This window comes from Pundamilia nyererei, unplaced genomic scaffold, assembly GCF_000239375.1.
Source record: "Pundamilia nyererei isolate P.nyererei 1_Seehausen unplaced genomic scaffold, PunNye1.0 scaffold00044, whole genome shotgun sequence".
In the NCBI taxonomy this organism is placed as follows: Eukaryota; Metazoa; Chordata; class Actinopteri; order Cichliformes; family Cichlidae; genus Pundamilia; species Pundamilia nyererei.
The window spans coordinates 3800702-3819599 of record NW_005187445.1 but is presented as its reverse complement, the minus strand read 5'-3'; the positions used below and the strand labels follow the sequence as shown (position 1 = coordinate 3819599).

At 36.6% G+C, this 18898-nt stretch overlaps 1 protein-coding gene across 1 annotated transcript; it reads left to right on the top strand.

The window, feature by feature from the left end:
* The first annotated feature begins 2842 nt into the window (after positions 1-2842).
* On the top strand, positions 2843-11998 carry LOC102194124 (B-cadherin-like). The gene is made up of 20 exons (XM_005731800.1): positions 2843-2955; positions 3207-3341; positions 3433-3579; positions 3667-3811; positions 3931-4106; positions 4244-4372; positions 4457-4639; positions 5759-6096; positions 6202-6344; positions 6440-6664; positions 6834-7058; positions 7421-7542; positions 7750-7821; positions 7919-8020; positions 8176-8232; positions 9006-9113; positions 9273-9332; positions 10426-10536; positions 10658-10717; positions 10856-11998. Exons 1-20 carry the CDS (start codon positions 2920-2922, stop codon positions 11201-11203), a joined length of 2922 nt encoding a protein of 973 aa, XP_005731857.1. The 5' UTR covers positions 2843-2919; the 3' UTR covers positions 11204-11998.
* Positions 11999-18898: the final 6900 nt, after the last annotated feature.

Here is an 18898-nt window from a genome sequence, read left to right as displayed (position 1 = left end):
TCATTATTATTATTATTATTATTATTATTATTATTATTATTATTATTATTATTATGAGCCACTGTGGACATTACCAATACCCTCCCACTCCTCCAACCCTTCCACCTTCTGGGAAGAGATACAGATTAATCAGAACCTGAAGCAACAGATTAAAAGTCCTTAACTCCTTCTGTCCTCAAGACTGTAGTAATATGCAGGGTAGTGGACATAAACCATGTTAGTCTCACCTTTTTTTCTTTCTTTTTTTACTAAATGCAAAAGTCTTGAGCCACAACTAATTTCTTTCTAATTTGGTTTCAAATTTTAAAGGGATTTATTCATTTGACTTAAATATTTGACTTAACTGACTGTGGCATCAGCAAATACTATTTACTATTTTTTCTGTGTTCTAGCAAGTTTTCAGTAGGTCAGAGTTTCAAGATTTTATATATTTATACAGTGTTACAGTTTGTAACAAAAGCTGCCAACTTCTGCTGTCAGGGTTAATTAAAATTAAAATTTAAAATTAAACACAAATAAAAAATGTAAATAACAGTAGAGCTTACTATTAGTCATGAAAATATGTGTTATGAAGAACAAAATTGTATTTTAAATCTGCTATTTACCCCAATTTTAATCCCTTTCTTTTTTTTAGTCACAAACATTTTTACTACAAAAATTCTCAGTGTTTGCATAAAGTTAATTTGTCTTCTGCTGACAGAACTTGGGTTAGTTTGTGTTTTAAATTTGTATTATAAATAAAAGTCACATGTCTCAAACCTGAAGGGAATGAATCTGATTCTTGGGCTGCTTTTTTGGTACAATTTTCAAAAATGCTTTCTAAATGAAGATACCACAAAAGCCGAAAAGAAAACACCATTTCATTTCTTGGCCGAGAAAGAATATCTATAAAGCTATATAACTCTAAATAAAAATGTGTACAATAAGGCACTCAAATCATTCATCATTAACTGATGGGAAACTATGAGTTTCTATTCATTTAGTTCTGTAATGACTTCATCGCGTCTTTACCACAATTGCAACAAAAGCATTGTCAAGTAGCTTTGGAAAGATCTGTAAGACCTGAAACACTGAAAGGCTTGTGTAGCCTATCCCCAACATGCTATACTTGTAACTGACTTCCACTAGAAGTCTGAACATGCCAGGCGCATTTTGGAAACACCTGCTGTGGTCTCATAAGGTTTAGAACATCTGGACACAATGAGAAAAGGTACACTTCAAGACAAAAAGGTGCTGAAAGCCTCAACCAAACTCTTGGACTACTGTATATGTGTTTAGGTAAACATTTTAACAAGCACTAGATTAAAAACATTAAAACAAAAACTTTAAAAATACAATTCGTTTTAGACTTAGTTTGGATAATTGACCTGTACGGAGCCCCGCAAGTGACATTGGAGGAAAAAAAATAAAGATGAACTTTTGCAAGATCTCCCAAAACTTTTGCCATCTTGGTATAGCAGAAAAAAATAAACATTGCAATTCTAATAATGTTGTATCATGTGCTAACTTGTGCACGCAAGGGCTTGGGTTACCACCATGAAACAAATAAGTCATGTGTAGCCTCTGTATTTTTTGCTGCATTTGATTTGAAGTGGAAATTCTGAATTTGTGTATAAAATTCATAAAGTCAGCGAAGCCATACGACCAAGATTTCACAATCCTATAACAGCTTTGCATATAAACAGCAGGGAACTTGTAAAACTTGGAATCTGTACAGCTACTTCTGTGCATTTGAGACTCACTAAATAAATCATACACAGAACACTAACCATGTTCTATTTGTGAATATGAAGCGGTTTTAATCACACAAAAGGCCTTGTACTATATTAATGGTAATTGATGAATGATTGTACCTTGACATAGAGCATTTAAAAAGTTGCTTTTCCAACTTTACAAATGGAATGCAGTTAACTCTGGAGTGAGGTTACTCCAATGTGTGACATCCGGAGCAAATCAAACAACGCATTTGTCCTTCCCTTTGAATCAGTGCTGTGACTACATGTATTAGTCTTTATTGTCAACATTTAAATTGTCTGTATTAAAATACAATCAGTATTGTGTAACAATCTTTAGCCAGCCTTCGTTTGTTTCATATTTGGACATTTTTGTAATTTTTCTAAATCTTTTAGAAGAGAATTGTGTGTTGGGGATTTTCTTCATTTAAGCCATTTAACACTGACCTTACAAAAATGCCTCCACCACTTGTGTCAGCTAACAGAACATATTTGGTAATTGTAGATATATTTTTATATATTTTTGTTGTTGTGTGGTTTGAGGGGGCGATCATGTCTGCTTGCCTTTCTGTAAATAGCCGCTTCAATCACAAAAGGTATCTAAATCAAGGTGTGTGTTGTGTGCGCACACAGACAAGTGAGCAAAAAACTAAATTAAATTAAATTGTCCCTTTAGACATTTTGTGGTGAGTAGCCTGTTACAAAAACCCATAATCTATTCCAATGTATTTAAGTGAACCTATAAAAGATGCCCAAGATACAGTTACAAATACATATACTCACAGACACACAGATGCAATACAATACAATACAATTCTATCTATTCTATATTATATAATATATTATAATACATAATATAATACCATAGACTAATTATGTTTTTAAATGTGATTTTACGTGGTTTTTAGTTGGGGTTTTTTTCTTTTCTTTTCTAGCATCATTATAGGTTTTCAAGCAAGCGGGTACTGTTAGTCAAGGTGAAAACTGTACACACCCATACAGATACAGATAAAGATTAGGATTACCTCATGGCTAGACGTATACAGCTGATTTATAAAGATATCCCTCCCACCAGTATCTCTCTGCCAAAGCTCACATTGGCATGTAGCTGAGTTTCTACTCAAGTGCATTCAAGTAGTCGTCTGCAACGAATTCACTTCAAAACTAGCCGTTCTGTGGATATAAAATGGAACTAATACACCCAATTCTACTTTTGATTCTGGTAAGGCTTAAGTATGTAAAAATACATGTAATCTTTTATTACTTCTGCCATAAATTTCAACACAAATATTTTAAAAATATGTCTAATTGTTTTACTAATTGTGTTTATGACGATTATGTCTGTCAACATTATACTGAGTTATAGCCAGTGTTTAAAGATTAAAAATCTGCTAAGAATATAATATAATATATAATATATATGATACTCATAAATATGCTGTGCTGCACATTTACTGCAAGAAATCTTTCCAGTGTAATCTTTTGCAGTGTTGGGGAGTCCACAGATCATCTTCACAACTTTTGCTGCGTCAAAAAAGAAACTGGATCATTAATTCCTTTACTATTGATGAAGGTTATCAGGGACCTTTCCCATATTCACTGGGCAAAGTGAGTGTATGCCTTAAAATGTAACACATATCATGAAATAAGGAAAGATAATTCCAAAATTCACTGCTCGTGTGTCTTATGTTTGATACAGATTGAGGTTGAGAAGGACCTCGTTCTTTTTATGATACAAGGAGAAGGTGTCGATGAGGAACCAACGCAAGTGTTAGAAATCAATTCATATACAGGAGAAATAAAGGTCCTCCGTTCGGTGGACTACGAACAATATAAAACTCTTAAGGTAAGAAGAAATTAAAAAAATATATCTAAATGGAAAGTAAAAGCTATGCATGGAGTGAGGTTTGATTATTTCATCTTTCCATTGCAGCTTAAATTTAAAGCACTTGACAGAGAAAAACATGAAATAGAGACACAGCTCGGGATTTATATAGAGATTTTGGACACAAACGACAACCCTCCAAAATTTCTGTTTGAAAAGTACACTTTCACCATAAAAGAGTCAACATCACAGGGTAATTTTCTCATTTGGAAAGAAATATTATTTAAATTACTAATGCTACGGTGTCAAAATTATGTTTTTGTGACAGTGAATCTAAACAAAATAATCATTATTTCCTTTTGATACTAACAGGCACTGAAGTGGGTAGAATTCAAGCAACAGATCAAGACATAAGTGAGATATATAACAAAGTTGACCTTAACATAGTTTCAGTCAAACCTAAACCTAAGGATCTTGAGTTCTACTTCAAAGAGATCGATGAGACAGGCATTGGTGTCATTTCTTTTAAAGGATGTCTGGACCATGAGGTGAGAGAAATTACTGCTTGAAAAATTAAAACTTTCCATTTTAATCTTTCAACATGAATCTCCTCAAATTTCAATAGTACAACTAAATTCAATATTTTTGACATCAAGATGAGCAAAATTTAATTTTTCTCCATCAGACAGCTGAGAAATACACCATTATAGTGGAGGCCAAAGACAATGGAGAAAAACCGCTATCCACCTCCTGCACCATCATAATCAATATAGAAGATGGAAATAATCACCTTCCTGTCATCACACAGCAAACAGTTAGCAGTTACTTATTTCAGTCACAATAATTTATTGAATGAAAATCATTTCCTATTTTACATCTTCCTCTTTTGTGACCCAAGGGCCCAGAAAAAGTGAAAGAAGGACAGACAACTGTTCTTGTTTCACGTATACAAGTTCATGATGAAGACACCAGAGGAACCCCAGCATGGAGAGCCAAATATACAATCCAAGGAGACACAAACAACAACTTTAGAATAACTACAGATCCTGAGACAAACGATGGACTACTCCATGTGGAAAAGGTATTTTTGTGATTATGTTTACAGTAGACTAAACTTTCCAATCTAAGTAGTTCAAAACAGTCTCTGTGGTAAAAACCCTGTCGCATTTTTTTAAATTAACCAACATAAGCTCTTTTTTATCTTCAAAAATTAGTATATAAAACACAGAAAAATATGAAAGAGATTTTCCTGGCCTGGCTTTTTATAGCAGATAACCTTAAAAATAATTTGAAGTAGACTGCTTGGAAATAAGCAAGCGAATCATGCAGAAAACAGATTTGAGATGGGGAAACTGTTCTTGAAGTGCACTGAGAGAGAGAGAGCTGTGCAGGAAGTGTGATTTTATCATAGTGGAAGCAAAACAGCAAAAGTAAGAGGGAATTCATGACGATGTTTATGTAAAGTGAAATGTGAAGCGGCGAAGCATAGTTTTGATCTTCTTTTGCTGCTGGTTCAGTCTATTTTGGTTGGAGAGGGACAAAACCTACAACTTTACAATCTAGTGCAAAAAAAGACAAAAACACAAAGCGCAGCCCCGACCTATCAGAATCTGTGAGCTGTCGACTTCCAGCACTGACTGTTTATGTGAAAGAAAGCCTAAATCTCACTCACTGTGATGCATCGGGTCCGCGCTCTGTGCGTGAGTCTTTTTGTGGAATCCATTTACCTGCTTTCATTTACTGTTTTAGCTGTTTTGTGGTTGCTGAAATAGTTTTGTGAGATTCTGGCATTTCTGGCAAAGTACATTTATATTTAAAAATCGATTCGGGATTTTAACAAATCGATATGGCTTTATTCAAGCTAAAAGCAATTTTAATCGGGTAGCAAACAGTTTTAACCAAAGCTATGATTTAAAAAGCCCTGGAAAAATATGATAAGTTATTGTTGGGTCTGCGCTTCCACAGGCCCCGCTGGTTTAGAAACCTATTCCCGTTAACGTCAAGCAAGGAAGCAAGATGAACAGCTTTTACTTGCTAGCAAGGGAGACTGGTGGTGGGAGCTGAACACTCCTCACCTGTCTCCTAGCCAGAATCAAATAAACAGCCTTCCTCGTAGCCTTTTATTTCCATGATTTACAAATTTAAGTAACACAATGACAACATTTAACAATTTGACTCCAACAGTTATGCTCTTTTACAGGCTTTAAACTACGAAGATGGTGCTCTGAAGAATATAACTATCACTGTAGAGAATGAGATCCCCTATTATTCATGCAAAGTGGAAAAACGCAGCTCCATTGGTCTTTGGAAAGTAGTTACCATATCTGGTTCCGCTGCTACTGGGTCTGCAATGAGCTTCGTGGCTGGAGCAGTTGCATCCAGCCGCCAAGTGATCGTGGCTGTTGAGGATGTCAATGAGCCTCCAGTTTTTGACAAGACTTCCATAGAAACTGTGGTCACTGAGAATGTTAAGGAAGGCCAATACCTGGCAACACTCACAGCTAAAGACCCTGATGTTGCCAACAAAAACACATTTAAGTAAGTCTTGACAACTATACAACTACATGTCACTTCTACAAGACAAAAACATACAGCATTACTACATCAGCAGACACTTTGAAAATGTCTAACAAACCATTTCAGATACATTATAGGACACGATCCAGCTGGTTGGATTAAAGTGGACCCTGACACTGGAAACATAACAACATCAAAGCCCTTGGATCGAGAGTCAGAGTTTGTTAAAGACAACATTTATGTAGTCACAATATGTGCTGTTGACGATGGTATGAATCGACAAGTATTCACATATTTGGCCAATTATTCATTTACATTTCCTCATTACATTTCTAAACAAGTTGCAATACTTTTTCATCACCAGGGAAACCACAAATGACAAGCACTGCAACTCTTAGTATCTATGTTAGAGATGACAATGATCATACTCCATACCTGGTTGTAAGCACAATTGAAATGTGCCAATCTGACGGACAATCCTTTGCCAACATCACAGCCTTAGACTCAGATGTTGAGCCCTACAGTGGCCCTTTCACCTTCAAGCTCCATGGAGATGTTGAGGGCAAGTGGAAGATTGACCCTGTCACTGGTAAGCTTTAGAGTCTGCAGATACTCAACCTTATATTACTCACAAAAACAATGTCACTTGTATTAAATATATTTCTATGCCTCCTTTATATAAAAGTATAAGTAGTATATACATAGACTGCCACAATGACTGTTATACATCTGATTATGTATTCATTTTGGACACACAGGTTATTCAGTCAACTTGGTTAAAGAGCCTACAGTTCATTCCAATCACCATGAGCTGTCGCTAGAAGTTTCTGACCAACAGGGGAAATCAGCTTTCCACAACCTGTCAGTTACTGTTTGCAGCTGCTTAGACTCAGAAACCCCAAACTGTCATGTGAGGACATCTGGCACCACACTAGGAGCAGGGGGAGTGGGAATGATTTTTTTGGCCATGCTGCTGATTACAGGTTGGACACATGTTTCAAATATTTCCATCATTATAAATAAGACATCCTCATTTATATTTGTTGTTGTTATTTAAAAACGATTAAAATGTAATAATAAAAAAGGTCTAACAATAAGAAATAACTTTGACTTTAATAATAAGCTTTGGACTTCTTCAGGAAAAAAATGTAAATGAGTTTTCGATGGGTGTTTTTCAGTTAGATTTAAGTACTTATTTTTATACTTGTTAAGATTTTGAAAAACAGTTTTTTTAAAATATTTATTTAAAGTAAAAGTGACGACAAAATAACAGAATTATAACAGCAATAAACATCTAGCATGTTTTGTATGTCATATATTTGTGTGTGTGGTCTTTATGCTCCAGGTTTGCTACTTTTGGCTCTTCTGATGTCCTGCAAAAAACAGATCTTGGAAATCAAAGAGGATTTATCTTCTGAACAACAACTGATGAAGTCTAACACTGAGAATCCAGGAACAGACTGTTCGGTAAATACATTTATCATAAATCACACTTACACACACACTCAAATGCTCACTCACACAGATATTTGTTGGTTTTTAAATTAAAGATTCATTTTGCCTGACTTTTTAAAAGTAATTATCCCTACTTCAGCAATTGTAATGACTGAAATTATGTAAACATAACTTCTCGTTTTTGGTATAAAAACCTTAAAACATCATTACTTTGTCAAGGTGGCCATTGTGAATCAGAATGGAAATGCGATGCAAGAAATATCTCAAGTTAAAACTGTGAAAATGAGTCCAGTAAGTGCTACAAAATATATATTATTGTAATAACTAGTTTGTAAAGAGCATTTTTGTAATATACCATGCATTGTGAGAAATATTTGATGTTTTTCAGGCGTTTCTTCTAAATGACTCAGAAGCCAGCACAGAATTCCTCAAGTATGAAAAAGAAAGCTCGGTGGCACAACCTTTCATTCGTGGAAGCTTTATGCACATGGTACAGATATTATGATTACTGTTGTTTTATTTGTTATTATCACTAAGTAAACCTGTGATACTTAAACAGGTAGAAGTTAAGAATTTTGCTCATCATAATTTTCTGTTCATGAAATTTATCAAATCTCAGAAGTATTTAAATGCTTGATTTTTCAGTCACAGCGGGGATCAAACGTGGGAATGGGATATCACCAGGGACAATCTGTGAGTGGGGTATGTAATATTTCTTTTCATATGAAACCTTCTGAAAGTGCTGGACCACCTTTTCTGTCAGAACTGACTTAATTCTACAAGAAACCAGCATGAAATGATTTGAGATTTGTGACATGGTGCCTTATTTTGCTGGAAGCAGCCATCCAAATTTGGGTACACTGTGGTCATAAAGGGACAGACGTGGTCAGCAGTAATACTCAGGCAGGCTGTGGCATTTAAATGATGTTGACTTTGTCCTAAGGGGTCCAAAGTATACCAAGAAAATATCGCCCACGCCATTACATCACCCCCACCTGATTGAGTCATTTCTATAAGGATGGATGAACCTGTGCTTAGATGTTGTTTATGCAACTGTTCCTATCATATACTTCACAACAGAAGCCAATACATCCAATGTTCTCTTGTCTGTTTTTGGTGAGCCTATGTAAAACATAGCCTCAGTTTCCTGTTTTTAGTTGACAAGAGTGACAGTGTGGTCATCTGCTGCTGCTGTAGCCCATTTGCTTCACAGTTGAGATGTAGGGTTAGTCCCCTGCTCTTTCAAGAAACTGTTTAGCCTTAGAACAAAAAACGAAGTCTTTATTTCTTTCGGGTTTTGGTCCTTTTTTTATGAGATTGATTGAAAACTAAAAAAGCACAGAACAATCTGCTGGCCTTGCTTTTTTACATTGTATGTTATCATAGACTTTAGCAAATGGATTCTTATTGAAATCATTTGTGCCAGGAAACAATGTCATGGTTTGATGTGTTTGTTTTGTGGTTTTTTTCTTCAGCTGATGAATGAAGCAGTACATGGAGGATCACAAATGAACTCACTAACCTCACAGTACCGGGGGGAAGGATCAGGGTCAGCATTTATTCGTGGAACCGTCATGCGGAAGGTACTGAGATTATTATTAGTATTAGTATAATTACTAGTAGTAGTAGTATTGAGTACATCTGTTTGACGAAGTGGTTGTTAAGGATTTTGCTGGTTCTTGACATTTTGCTTTTCTGTGAAGTTTCAAAAGTATTAACCAGTTAATGCTTGATTTTTCCAGTCACTTGGAGCAATGTCAAATAGTGGAATGAAACATCTCCAGTGGCAATCCAGGCATGGGGTAAAGCAACATGAGTCCTTTTGATGTTAAATTTTCCAGAACTATTTTATAATTTCCACTCACCAGCCACTTCGTTAGTTACACCTTGATAGTAGCCTTTTGTCGTCAGAATGGGATGTATTCAACAAGGTGCTAGAAGTATAACTCAGAAATGTTGGTTCCTATTGATATGATAGTGTTTAACAAATTTTGCAGAAGTGCAAATCTCCAATTCCACCACATCCCATAGATGCTCTGCTGGATTGAGATCTGGAGACTGTGAATTAAAATATGCCATTTGAGTATAGCGAAGTCATTGTTATGTTCAAGAAACCAGTTTTGGTGTTGCACATTATTTTACTGGAAGGAGCCATCAGAAGACTGTAGCCCATTGGTTTAAGGTTTCCCTGTTTCCATTAAGAGATGCACTTCTGCCTACCCTGGGAGGATCGTGTAGTTTTTACTGTTGCCATCCTAGCAACTCAAAGCAGTTCACCCGTCTCCCCATCACCCCTCTGCCAGTAACACTGAGTTGATGGAATGTGGTTGGCTAATTAGAAATGTGCATTAATGAGCAGTTGAACAGTTATTCCTAATGAAGTGGCTGTTGCATGCAATTCCTACTATGGAACAAATTTTGTTGTTAACAGGTATTGTCGATGTAACAACAGCCGCATATTACAGGATAGATAATAAAGATGAATATTGGCATTATTACATAATTGGAGATGATTATATACACATAATCCTGCTGCCAAATACTCATTAAAACACTGAATAACTGATAAAAATCCTTAATTCAAGTCAAAGACGGGAACACAGTTTTGTCGGGACAGAGAGCAGCCACTGTGTGTGCATATTATTATGCAAGTAGTATGCAAGTAGCATAATATATGCTACTTGGTTTAACTTGTGTAATGTGTTCTTCTTTAGTCCCTTGCTCTTTTATTTTTAAAAGGTTTTAAACACAGAAAAGTACAGTATCAACTGACAGCCTTGCTCTAACATGATCCAAGTATGATAGGCTTGGAGGACAAGCCTAATCATAATTAAAATGATTTCAACCATGAAATGCTGTCATGCTTTGACATTTGTTTGTTTGGTTTCTTTTCAGCTGATAGATGAAGCCGTACGTGGAGCATCACAAACCGGGTCAATAATCTCAGCTTTTCAAAGGGAAAGCTCAATGGCACAAGGTTTTACTCGTGGAAGCTTTATGCGCATGGTACAGAGATTTTTCTTATAAAACTTGTACTTACTCTTGTTATCATTAAGTACATGTGTCATATTTAAATAGTCCGGTGTTAAGAATTTTGCTTAACTATTTAAATGCTTGATTTTTTCAGTCACTCGGAGGATCATCCAACAAAGGAACGGCACATCTGCAGGTTCAATCTAAGCATGGGGTAAAGCAACATTTTCTACAGTTTTGTCATTTATGGTCAACTACAAAGTCTTTTCTTACCTTAATTCCTATTTAAATTCTAATATAATAATATTTTAAAAAAGAAAATTCATACAACTTCCTGTTTCTACTTTTTAAGATTTATATGGGACTAGACCACCGAAACCAGCTACTAAATGAGGTAATACCAAAAAGGATAAATGCTCTCCAGGAACAAGGAAAGGAACTGGGCAATTATCTGCCTCGTGTATATAATGAGGAGGGAGACACAGAGCATAACTTTGAGCTTGATTCAATCTCCATTGCTGATGTTTCCTTTGACCCTGAAATGGATCTGTGTGACAAGTTCACTACTCTGGCCTCAGTCTGCATGCCTAGTGATGTCACCACAATACAGAAAATCCAAACAGCAACTCTTGTCCAAGAGGAAAGCCATGAACTAAACTGGCAGAAACTCACATTAAATGAGGTTTACATTTCACAATAAAGTCACTAGACCTCAAGTATAAGGTCCAATATGAAAAGTCATAAATATTTATTCAGTTGTCTGGGAGCATGGTATGGTAAGATGCAGTGTCATGTCATAATGTTTACAATAAAGACTGGGTAATGCAAAAACTAATGCAGAGGGGTGAATATGGTATTTATCAAATCTGCTTATTTGCACTTTGGGAAACATACGATCAATTGTACTAAGAGGGTAATGCTTTCTACTTTCGTTTGGGTTATCTTGAGATTCTGTTCTCAAAAGTGTTTTTTAAGGTCACTTTTTTATCTTTTTCTTTTGCGAAATAATATATTTCAAGCGTGTGAACTGTTTTCTTTGTCCATTAGAGGTTGTCAGGCCTTTAAAAAAACAGAGTTAAGCTTGAATGCATGAATCTTAAAGGCATGCAGGTGTGTCTTGTGCAAGTAAAAGCTTTCTCCAGAATAAATGATGACTGCCGCTGTAATGTAATTCCACGGTATTTCCATTTTGGCACGACAAACTTGTCAAACTTGTTCTCATTTTGTTGTTTAGACTCCACGTTATCAAAAGGAGCTGGTGTGGGCATGCTCTCGGGTATCTGTGGTTGTATGGGTGTGTTCATGTTTGTACATGCAGGACAGTAAGTCTGCTGACTGCTTCGGTGAGGAGGATGGTCGGCCTTCTCCCACACTGTCTGAGCATCTGGGTGCATCTAATAAACTAGTTAATATGCTTCTAAGGATCATTGTAACCATGTTTTATGTGCATCAAATGTTTGTATAGTGGTAATACTAATAAACGTGTTAATCTGAACCGCTCAAACAAGATTCTCACTATAGAACTATCACTATCATGTTTATTAATCTAATTCTTGTGAAACATTGACTCCTTGTGGTTTTACAAAGAAATTGTTATATTTGTATTTGTGCCTAGTTATATTAAGCCATATTCATACAGTAAAAATACTTCTGAACACTCATACCAGCAAAGGTAATGTTGGGAAGTGCATTAAAATTATATTTACTAAACTTAGTAAATATCTAATGACTTACTCACATTTCATTAATGTCTAAATCTGTCAGAAGCTTCTACACAAGCCTGACTGAATTAGTTTTTCATTCTAAATGGCATTCTTGTAAGCTTTGTCATTGCACATTTTTCTCACTAATTAAAAAACATCCAAAGATGAGTAAAATAAATCTCAGGTTTCTTATCAATGCTTTAGATTTGTCAGATGGGTTAAAGTCAAAATCCTAAACTTTTCTGTAGACAAAGCTTTATTTATTTGGGGTGACATATTCGATACCAAAATGTGCTTTTAGTAAAGATTAGTCTATTGCAACAGATGGAAATCTGAACATAAAAGAGATAAAAACAACTGTAAGTAAAAAGGAAGCAGTCTCAAAGCAGTCAACTTCTATTGCTCCACTTGTTCAGAAAAATACTGATAATAAATCATAATAAGTCCATCAACTAAAGCTTGGCCAAAAAAGGGTCACGCAACAGGACAATGGTTCCAAGTACACCAGAAAATCTACAACAGAATAGCTAAAAAAAACTAACGAATCACGTTGTGGTAGGACTTTACAAAAACTCTGCATAAATAAAAACCTGCAAACCTTATAAAACAGAACCAACGACATGGGACAAAATTCCTCCACAACCATTTTAGACTTCAGTTTGTTGCCGGTGGGTCTACAAACTATGGAATCATGGCTTGTAGTTCGTATTTCACATGATAGCATCTGATTTACTCATCAGCTTGGTTACGCCACTGATTATGGCATGTCTCAACTTCCATAATCATAAACCTTTGGGGGGGGGGGGGTCATTTTTTTCATCGTGCTGCTTTTGGCAGCCTCCGTCAACATTTTATTCACAAAAAGTAAATTACACATGCATCTTTAGATATGCATCTAATATCAGACTTGGGACAGTCAGTGCAGCCAGAGTTTTCACTGCAGTTGTACAGGTCCCAAAAAGGTCAGAATCCCAGTTACCTTGACCACAAAATGAGGTGATGTAGGATTTTGAATTTCATACAAAAGGTGCAGCTACTAAAAATTTCAGATGAGTTTGCATTTCGGTGACCTTGACCTCCAGGTCAGAGGTCAGGTTTTCTGAAAATTCTGTGAATGCAATATCTTGAGAACAAGACGACAAGGAGTTTGAAATTGATACCACAGTTGTATCTACTAGGAGGCTGAGGGGTAGCATTGGCACCCCCCAGCATGCCCACTGCAAGAATATGTGACACAGAATTCTCTAAAACCACATCAACTTCAACAGGGAAGGCTGCAGTACAGTTCTGTGCAAAAGTCTTACATCACCACTGTTCTGCACACCTAACTGGCTGAAATATTATAAAGTTTATATCTAATTATTTCCTTGAGCTCACAATGACGTGCTGGAGAAATCATGTAAGATCCCTTAGCAAAAGTAACAATAGCATATTACACATAAAACTGTATTAATGCGAAACTGTACATAAATTCAATGAAATGAAAAAGTACTTACAGTGTTATGTGAATCAGTATGAATGATGCAGTTGTTTATGGTTGAGCTCATTTTAAATATTTCTGTTTAACCTCCAGTGCTACTTGATTGCTCCCATATCCACAAGGGGTCGCTACAGACTGTAGCAGCATGTTTTGATCCAACACATTTTAATGCTGGATGCCCTTCCTGATAAAAACCCAAAGAGGCCTAGCAAGCGAATCTGTAAATCACAACACTTTGGAGATACTGTTTAATCTCGGGTAGTGCATCATGTACTACATATATAATCATATGTTTGTGTTGGCTGTCCAGTAAGGACTACATCTCTCCAAATAAACAGCTGTTAATGAGCTCAAAAATACATTTTTCAAGCTTTGACTTAAAAGTTTATATCAGGTGTATTTATTTAAGAATGTATTTATAAAATGGAAAAAAAAATCAGATGAATTAAAGCACTTTTCGCTTTTCATTTTTTCGCCTGTCCCGTTTGGTGCTTTTGCCATCAGAATTATTGTCTAAAGGCAAAGAAAGATACCCAACGGATTTACTTTACCAAATGGACCATCCCGGCTTGCCATATTGGTCTATTTGATTCACCTTTGATTTTATTGTTTATTTTATTTTATTTTCACTTGCTACACACATAACTACGGAAGAGGATTAGGGCCACTGGAAAAAAAAAAAAGAATTCTGACTTTAATCTCAGAATTCTGACTTTATTCTCAGAATTCTGAGATTAAAGTCAGAATTCTGACTTTTTTCTCAGAATTCTGACTATAATCTCAGAATTCTGAGAAAAAAGTCAGAATTCTTTTTTTTTTTTTTCCAGTGGCCCTAATCCTCTTCCGTACAATTGTGACTGGTTTTGGTGGAAAAACTTAAAACACTATTACTATTTCTCAAGCAGGTGTTGGGAACCAAAAAGAGAACCAGATGCAAGAAATATCTCACGTTAAAACTGTCACAACGAATCCAGTAAGTGTTGCAAAATATATATTTTTGTAATAATACAATTTTTTAGCTGTTTTTTTTTTTAATGAGTGGCTCTGAATTGCAGCCTGTCACAAATCATTCAACTGTGATGCATGGCCACTTAGAGGAGTATAACATGTGCGAAAATTAATTCCTGCAAAAGTCACAAAGTCCAAATAAAAATTGGCATTGGACACTTTTATTATCAACTATCACTACTGGACAAATTATAAAACTGTTCTTGTGATATTTTAGGTTGTATGTTCAACAAATCTTGTGAAAAGCCCAAAAGGAGCAGGCAGTTGCTATACAAGGTGCCATCATTGTAACATAAATCCAAATATAATGTGTCTTAATCGTCTGTGCCATTGAACTTATTTTTTACTATTACCTCACAGGTTCTCTCAAAAAAATGAGTGACTACAATTTACTTTGAGCTGATTACACACATATCATCCTGTTAAAAAAACATTAAACCTGAAATAACACAAAACTGTCCTAAATACAGGTGCCAATCATATAATTAGAATATCATCAAAAAGTTGATTTATTTCACTAATTCCATTCGAAAAGTGAGACTTGTATAATGGTTACATTCATTCCACACAGACTGATATATTTCAAGTGTTTATTTCTTTTAATTTTGATGACTATAACTGACAACTAATGAAAACCCCAAATTCAGTATCTCAAAAAAGTAGAATATTACTTAAGACCAATACAAAGAAAGGATTTTTAGAATTCTTGGCCAACTGAAAAGTATGAGCAAGTGCAGCACGCAATACTTAGTTGGGGCTCCATCCATCCATCCATCCATCTTCGTCCGCTTTGTCCGGGGCCGGGTCGCGGGGGCAGCAGCCTAAGCAAAGAGGCCCAGACCTCCCTCTCCCCAGCCACCTCCTCCAGCTTATCCGGGGGAATACCAAGGCGTTCCCAGGCCAGCCGAGAGATATAATCTCTCCAGCGTGTCCTGGGTCTGCCCAGGGGGCATCCTTGTCAGATGCCCGAACCACCTCAGCTGGCTCCTTTCGATGTGGAGCAGCAGCTGCTCTACTCTGAGCCCCTCCCGGATGGCCGAACTTCTCACCCTATCTCTAAGGGAGAGGCCAGCCACCCTTCGGAGGAAGCTCATTTCTGCCGTAGTTGGGGCTCTTTTTACCTGAATTACTGCAGCACTGCGGGATGGCATAGATTTGATCAGTCTGTGGCACTGCTCAGGTAAACGGTAAATGCATTTGTATAGCGCTTTACTTAGTCCCTATGGACCCAAAAGTGCTTTACACTACATTCAGTCATCCACCCAATCACGCACTGGTGATGGCAAGCTACATTGTAGCCACAGCTGCCCTGGGGCACACTAACAGAGGTGAGGCTGCCAGACATGGCGCCACCAGGCCCTCTGACCACTAGACAACGGGTGAAGTGTCTTGCCCAAGGACACAACGACCGAGACTGTCGGAACCGGGGCTCGAATCGGCAACCTTCCGATTACAAGACGAAACTCTTGAGCCACAATCGCCCCACTGAGAGCCCAGGTTGCTCTGATAGTGGCCTTCAGCTCTTCTGCATTGTCGCGTCTCGCAAATCGCATCTTCCTCTTCACAATACCCCATAGATTTTCTCTGGGGTTAAGGTCAGGTGAGTTCGTTGGCCAATTAGGAACAGGGATACCATGGTCCCAGATACTGGTAGCTTTGGCACTGTGTGCAGGTGCCAAGTCCTGTTGGAAAATGAAATCTGCATCTCCATAATGTTGATCAGCAGCAGGAAGCATGAAGTGCTCTAAAACTTCCTGGTATATGGCTGTGTTGACTTTGGACCTCAGAAAACACAGTGGAGCAACACCAGCAGATGACATGGCAAGGGTTAGGGTTAAGGCGAGACCCTTCTGACACTGTCTGTTGTTCAACAGTGGCTTGACACAAGGAATGCGATAGCTGAATCCCATGTCTTGCATACATCTGTGCGTAGTGGTTCTTAAAGCACTGACTCCAGTTGCAGTCCACTCTTTGTGAATCTCCCCCACATTTTTGAAGGCGTTTTGTTTCACAGTCCTCTCGAGGGTGCGGTTATCCCTGTTGCTTGTACATCTTTTCCTTCCCTTTGCCTCTCTATTAATGTGCTTGGACATAGCGCTCTGTGAACAGCCAGCCTCTTTTGCAATGACCTTTTGTGTCTTGCCCTCCTTGTGCAACGTGTCAATGGTTGTCTTTTGGACATCTGTCAAGTAAGCAGTCTTCCCCTTGATTGTGTAGCCTACGGAACTAGACTGAGAGACCATTTAAAGGTTTTTGCGGGTGTTTTTTGCACCTGTAGATGCTACTTACTCCTGCTTGTGTAATGTTTTCTTTTCTGCTCTTTAATAAAACTACATAGTTCCAAGAAAATAAGTGTTTATTTGTCAAAGGTCTTTATATTTTTTACATTTTCATTAAGAATAGCCAAGTCACATATAGGTTTGGAAATTTGGACAGAAGATGTCAAAACTTTTGAATTTTGTCTTTTTCCAACATTAACTACAAAAGTACATCAAGCCAGCTTAGCATGATGGGCTTGGATGACAACTGTATTTCAAACATGAAATACTGCCATGGTTTAGATTAGATTAGATGAAACTTTAATATCCCTAAGGTGGGTTTCTTCAGGAAATCTGGTTTCCAATAGCACTGCACCGACAGAAGTTACAGAATGTGAGCAGAAATATACCATATATACACATATATAAATACAGAGACATATATAAATACAGAGTATACAAAAGGGATAAATAGAATAAATAGGAATAAGAATACAAGGGAATTGCACATTTCAAGTATTGTGAGTCTATTGCACCGTTGGATATTACATTACGTTTGACATTTCTTTGTTTGGTTTCTTTTCAGGTGATGAATAAAGCCGTACCTGGAGTATCCGAAATCTGCGCACTGATTTCAAAGTCCCAAAAGGAAGGCTCAATGGCACAATCATTTAGTCATGAAAATGTTACGCATGGTACAGATTATTATAATAATCATTCTTATTATAACTGAGTAAATCTGTCAGATTTTTAAAAGCAGGTGTTAAGACTTTTGCAAACCTGGTCAAAACTATTAACATTTAAATGCTTGATTTTTCCAGCCACTGGAAGCGTCCTCAAACATGGCAATGAGACATCTGCAGGGACAACCTAAGCCTGGGGTAAAGCAATATGAGACCTTTTCGTGAGAAAGGTTTTTACAGAGACTTTTGTTGCTATTGTTAAGTCATCTGAAACAAGCTAATTCATACAACTTTCTACTTCTAACTTTCAAGACTTGAATGGGATTCTGTCTATATTCTCTAAAAATTCTACTAAATAAGGCAATAGCAAAAAAGTATTAAATCCAGCAAACATAGATCTAAACAGCTAGATTCTGTTATTAATGTATTATCTCTTCTTTTTCACCCCTTTGTCTATATTTTTCAGAATTTGAATACTCTCCAGCAGGATGCTCTCCACAGATCACAACTTTGAGCTCAGTGCCAGCTCAGTTTCTCATGTTTCCTTTGACCCTGAAATGGCCTGGGGTATCCGTACTCTGGCCTTGATCAACAAGCCCGCTAATTTCAAATGTACTCATAGTCTCTAATATGTCTCATAAGTGTATATTACAATATTATGAAAAGTAAGGCATTTTAAATGGCTGCTCTTGATTTAAATATTAGTTTAACAAAATGCAAAGCCAGAGTATAGCTTAATTGTGTGAGATGATAGTATGATATGATGGGGTCTGGGTTATGGGAAAAGAAAACTTGACTTTAGAGATGAGAATGGTTCACATGCTACTTTCACTGCAGATATCATTAGACAGTGATAGTGGTTAGATAGTAAATGTGGTTATCAACAGTCATAACAGGGAAATGCTTTTTACTTTGTTTTTACTTTAATTTTGAGTTCTCAACAGTTTTTAAGGCATAGTTTTAATTTTTCCTATGGTTAAATTTCAAGTTTACTTGCTTTCTGTGAATCCTTTCCTGTCTTGTTAGTACAAAAATGTTATTTTATGCCGTTAATCTACCGACAATCCTATAAATAAACTCCTGGAATCAGAACAAATTATGTTTTTGTGACAGGCTGTTAGTAACAAAATGCCTGAAGATACAACTTAAAAAATGTTTCTGTTATGATCAGCAAGTGCAGGCAGAGGTTTTAGCAGTTTTCAAGTCTGAAGAATGGGAGCGTATGTTAACACAATGCCACAATTGTTAACTATGTAGGCCTCA

Coding starts and splice junctions, on each gene's coding strand:
- LOC102194124 (XM_005731800.1), top strand. CDS start 2,920: ATGGAACTAATACACCCAATTCTACTTTTGATTCTG. Junction 8,233..9,005: donor AGGGACAATCTGTGAGTGGG/GTATGTAATATT, acceptor TTTTTTCTTCAG/CTGATGAATGAAGCAGTACA. Junction 10,718..10,855: donor AGGTTCAATCTAAGCATGGG/GTAAAGCAACAT, acceptor CTACTTTTTAAG/ATTTATATGGGACTAGACCA.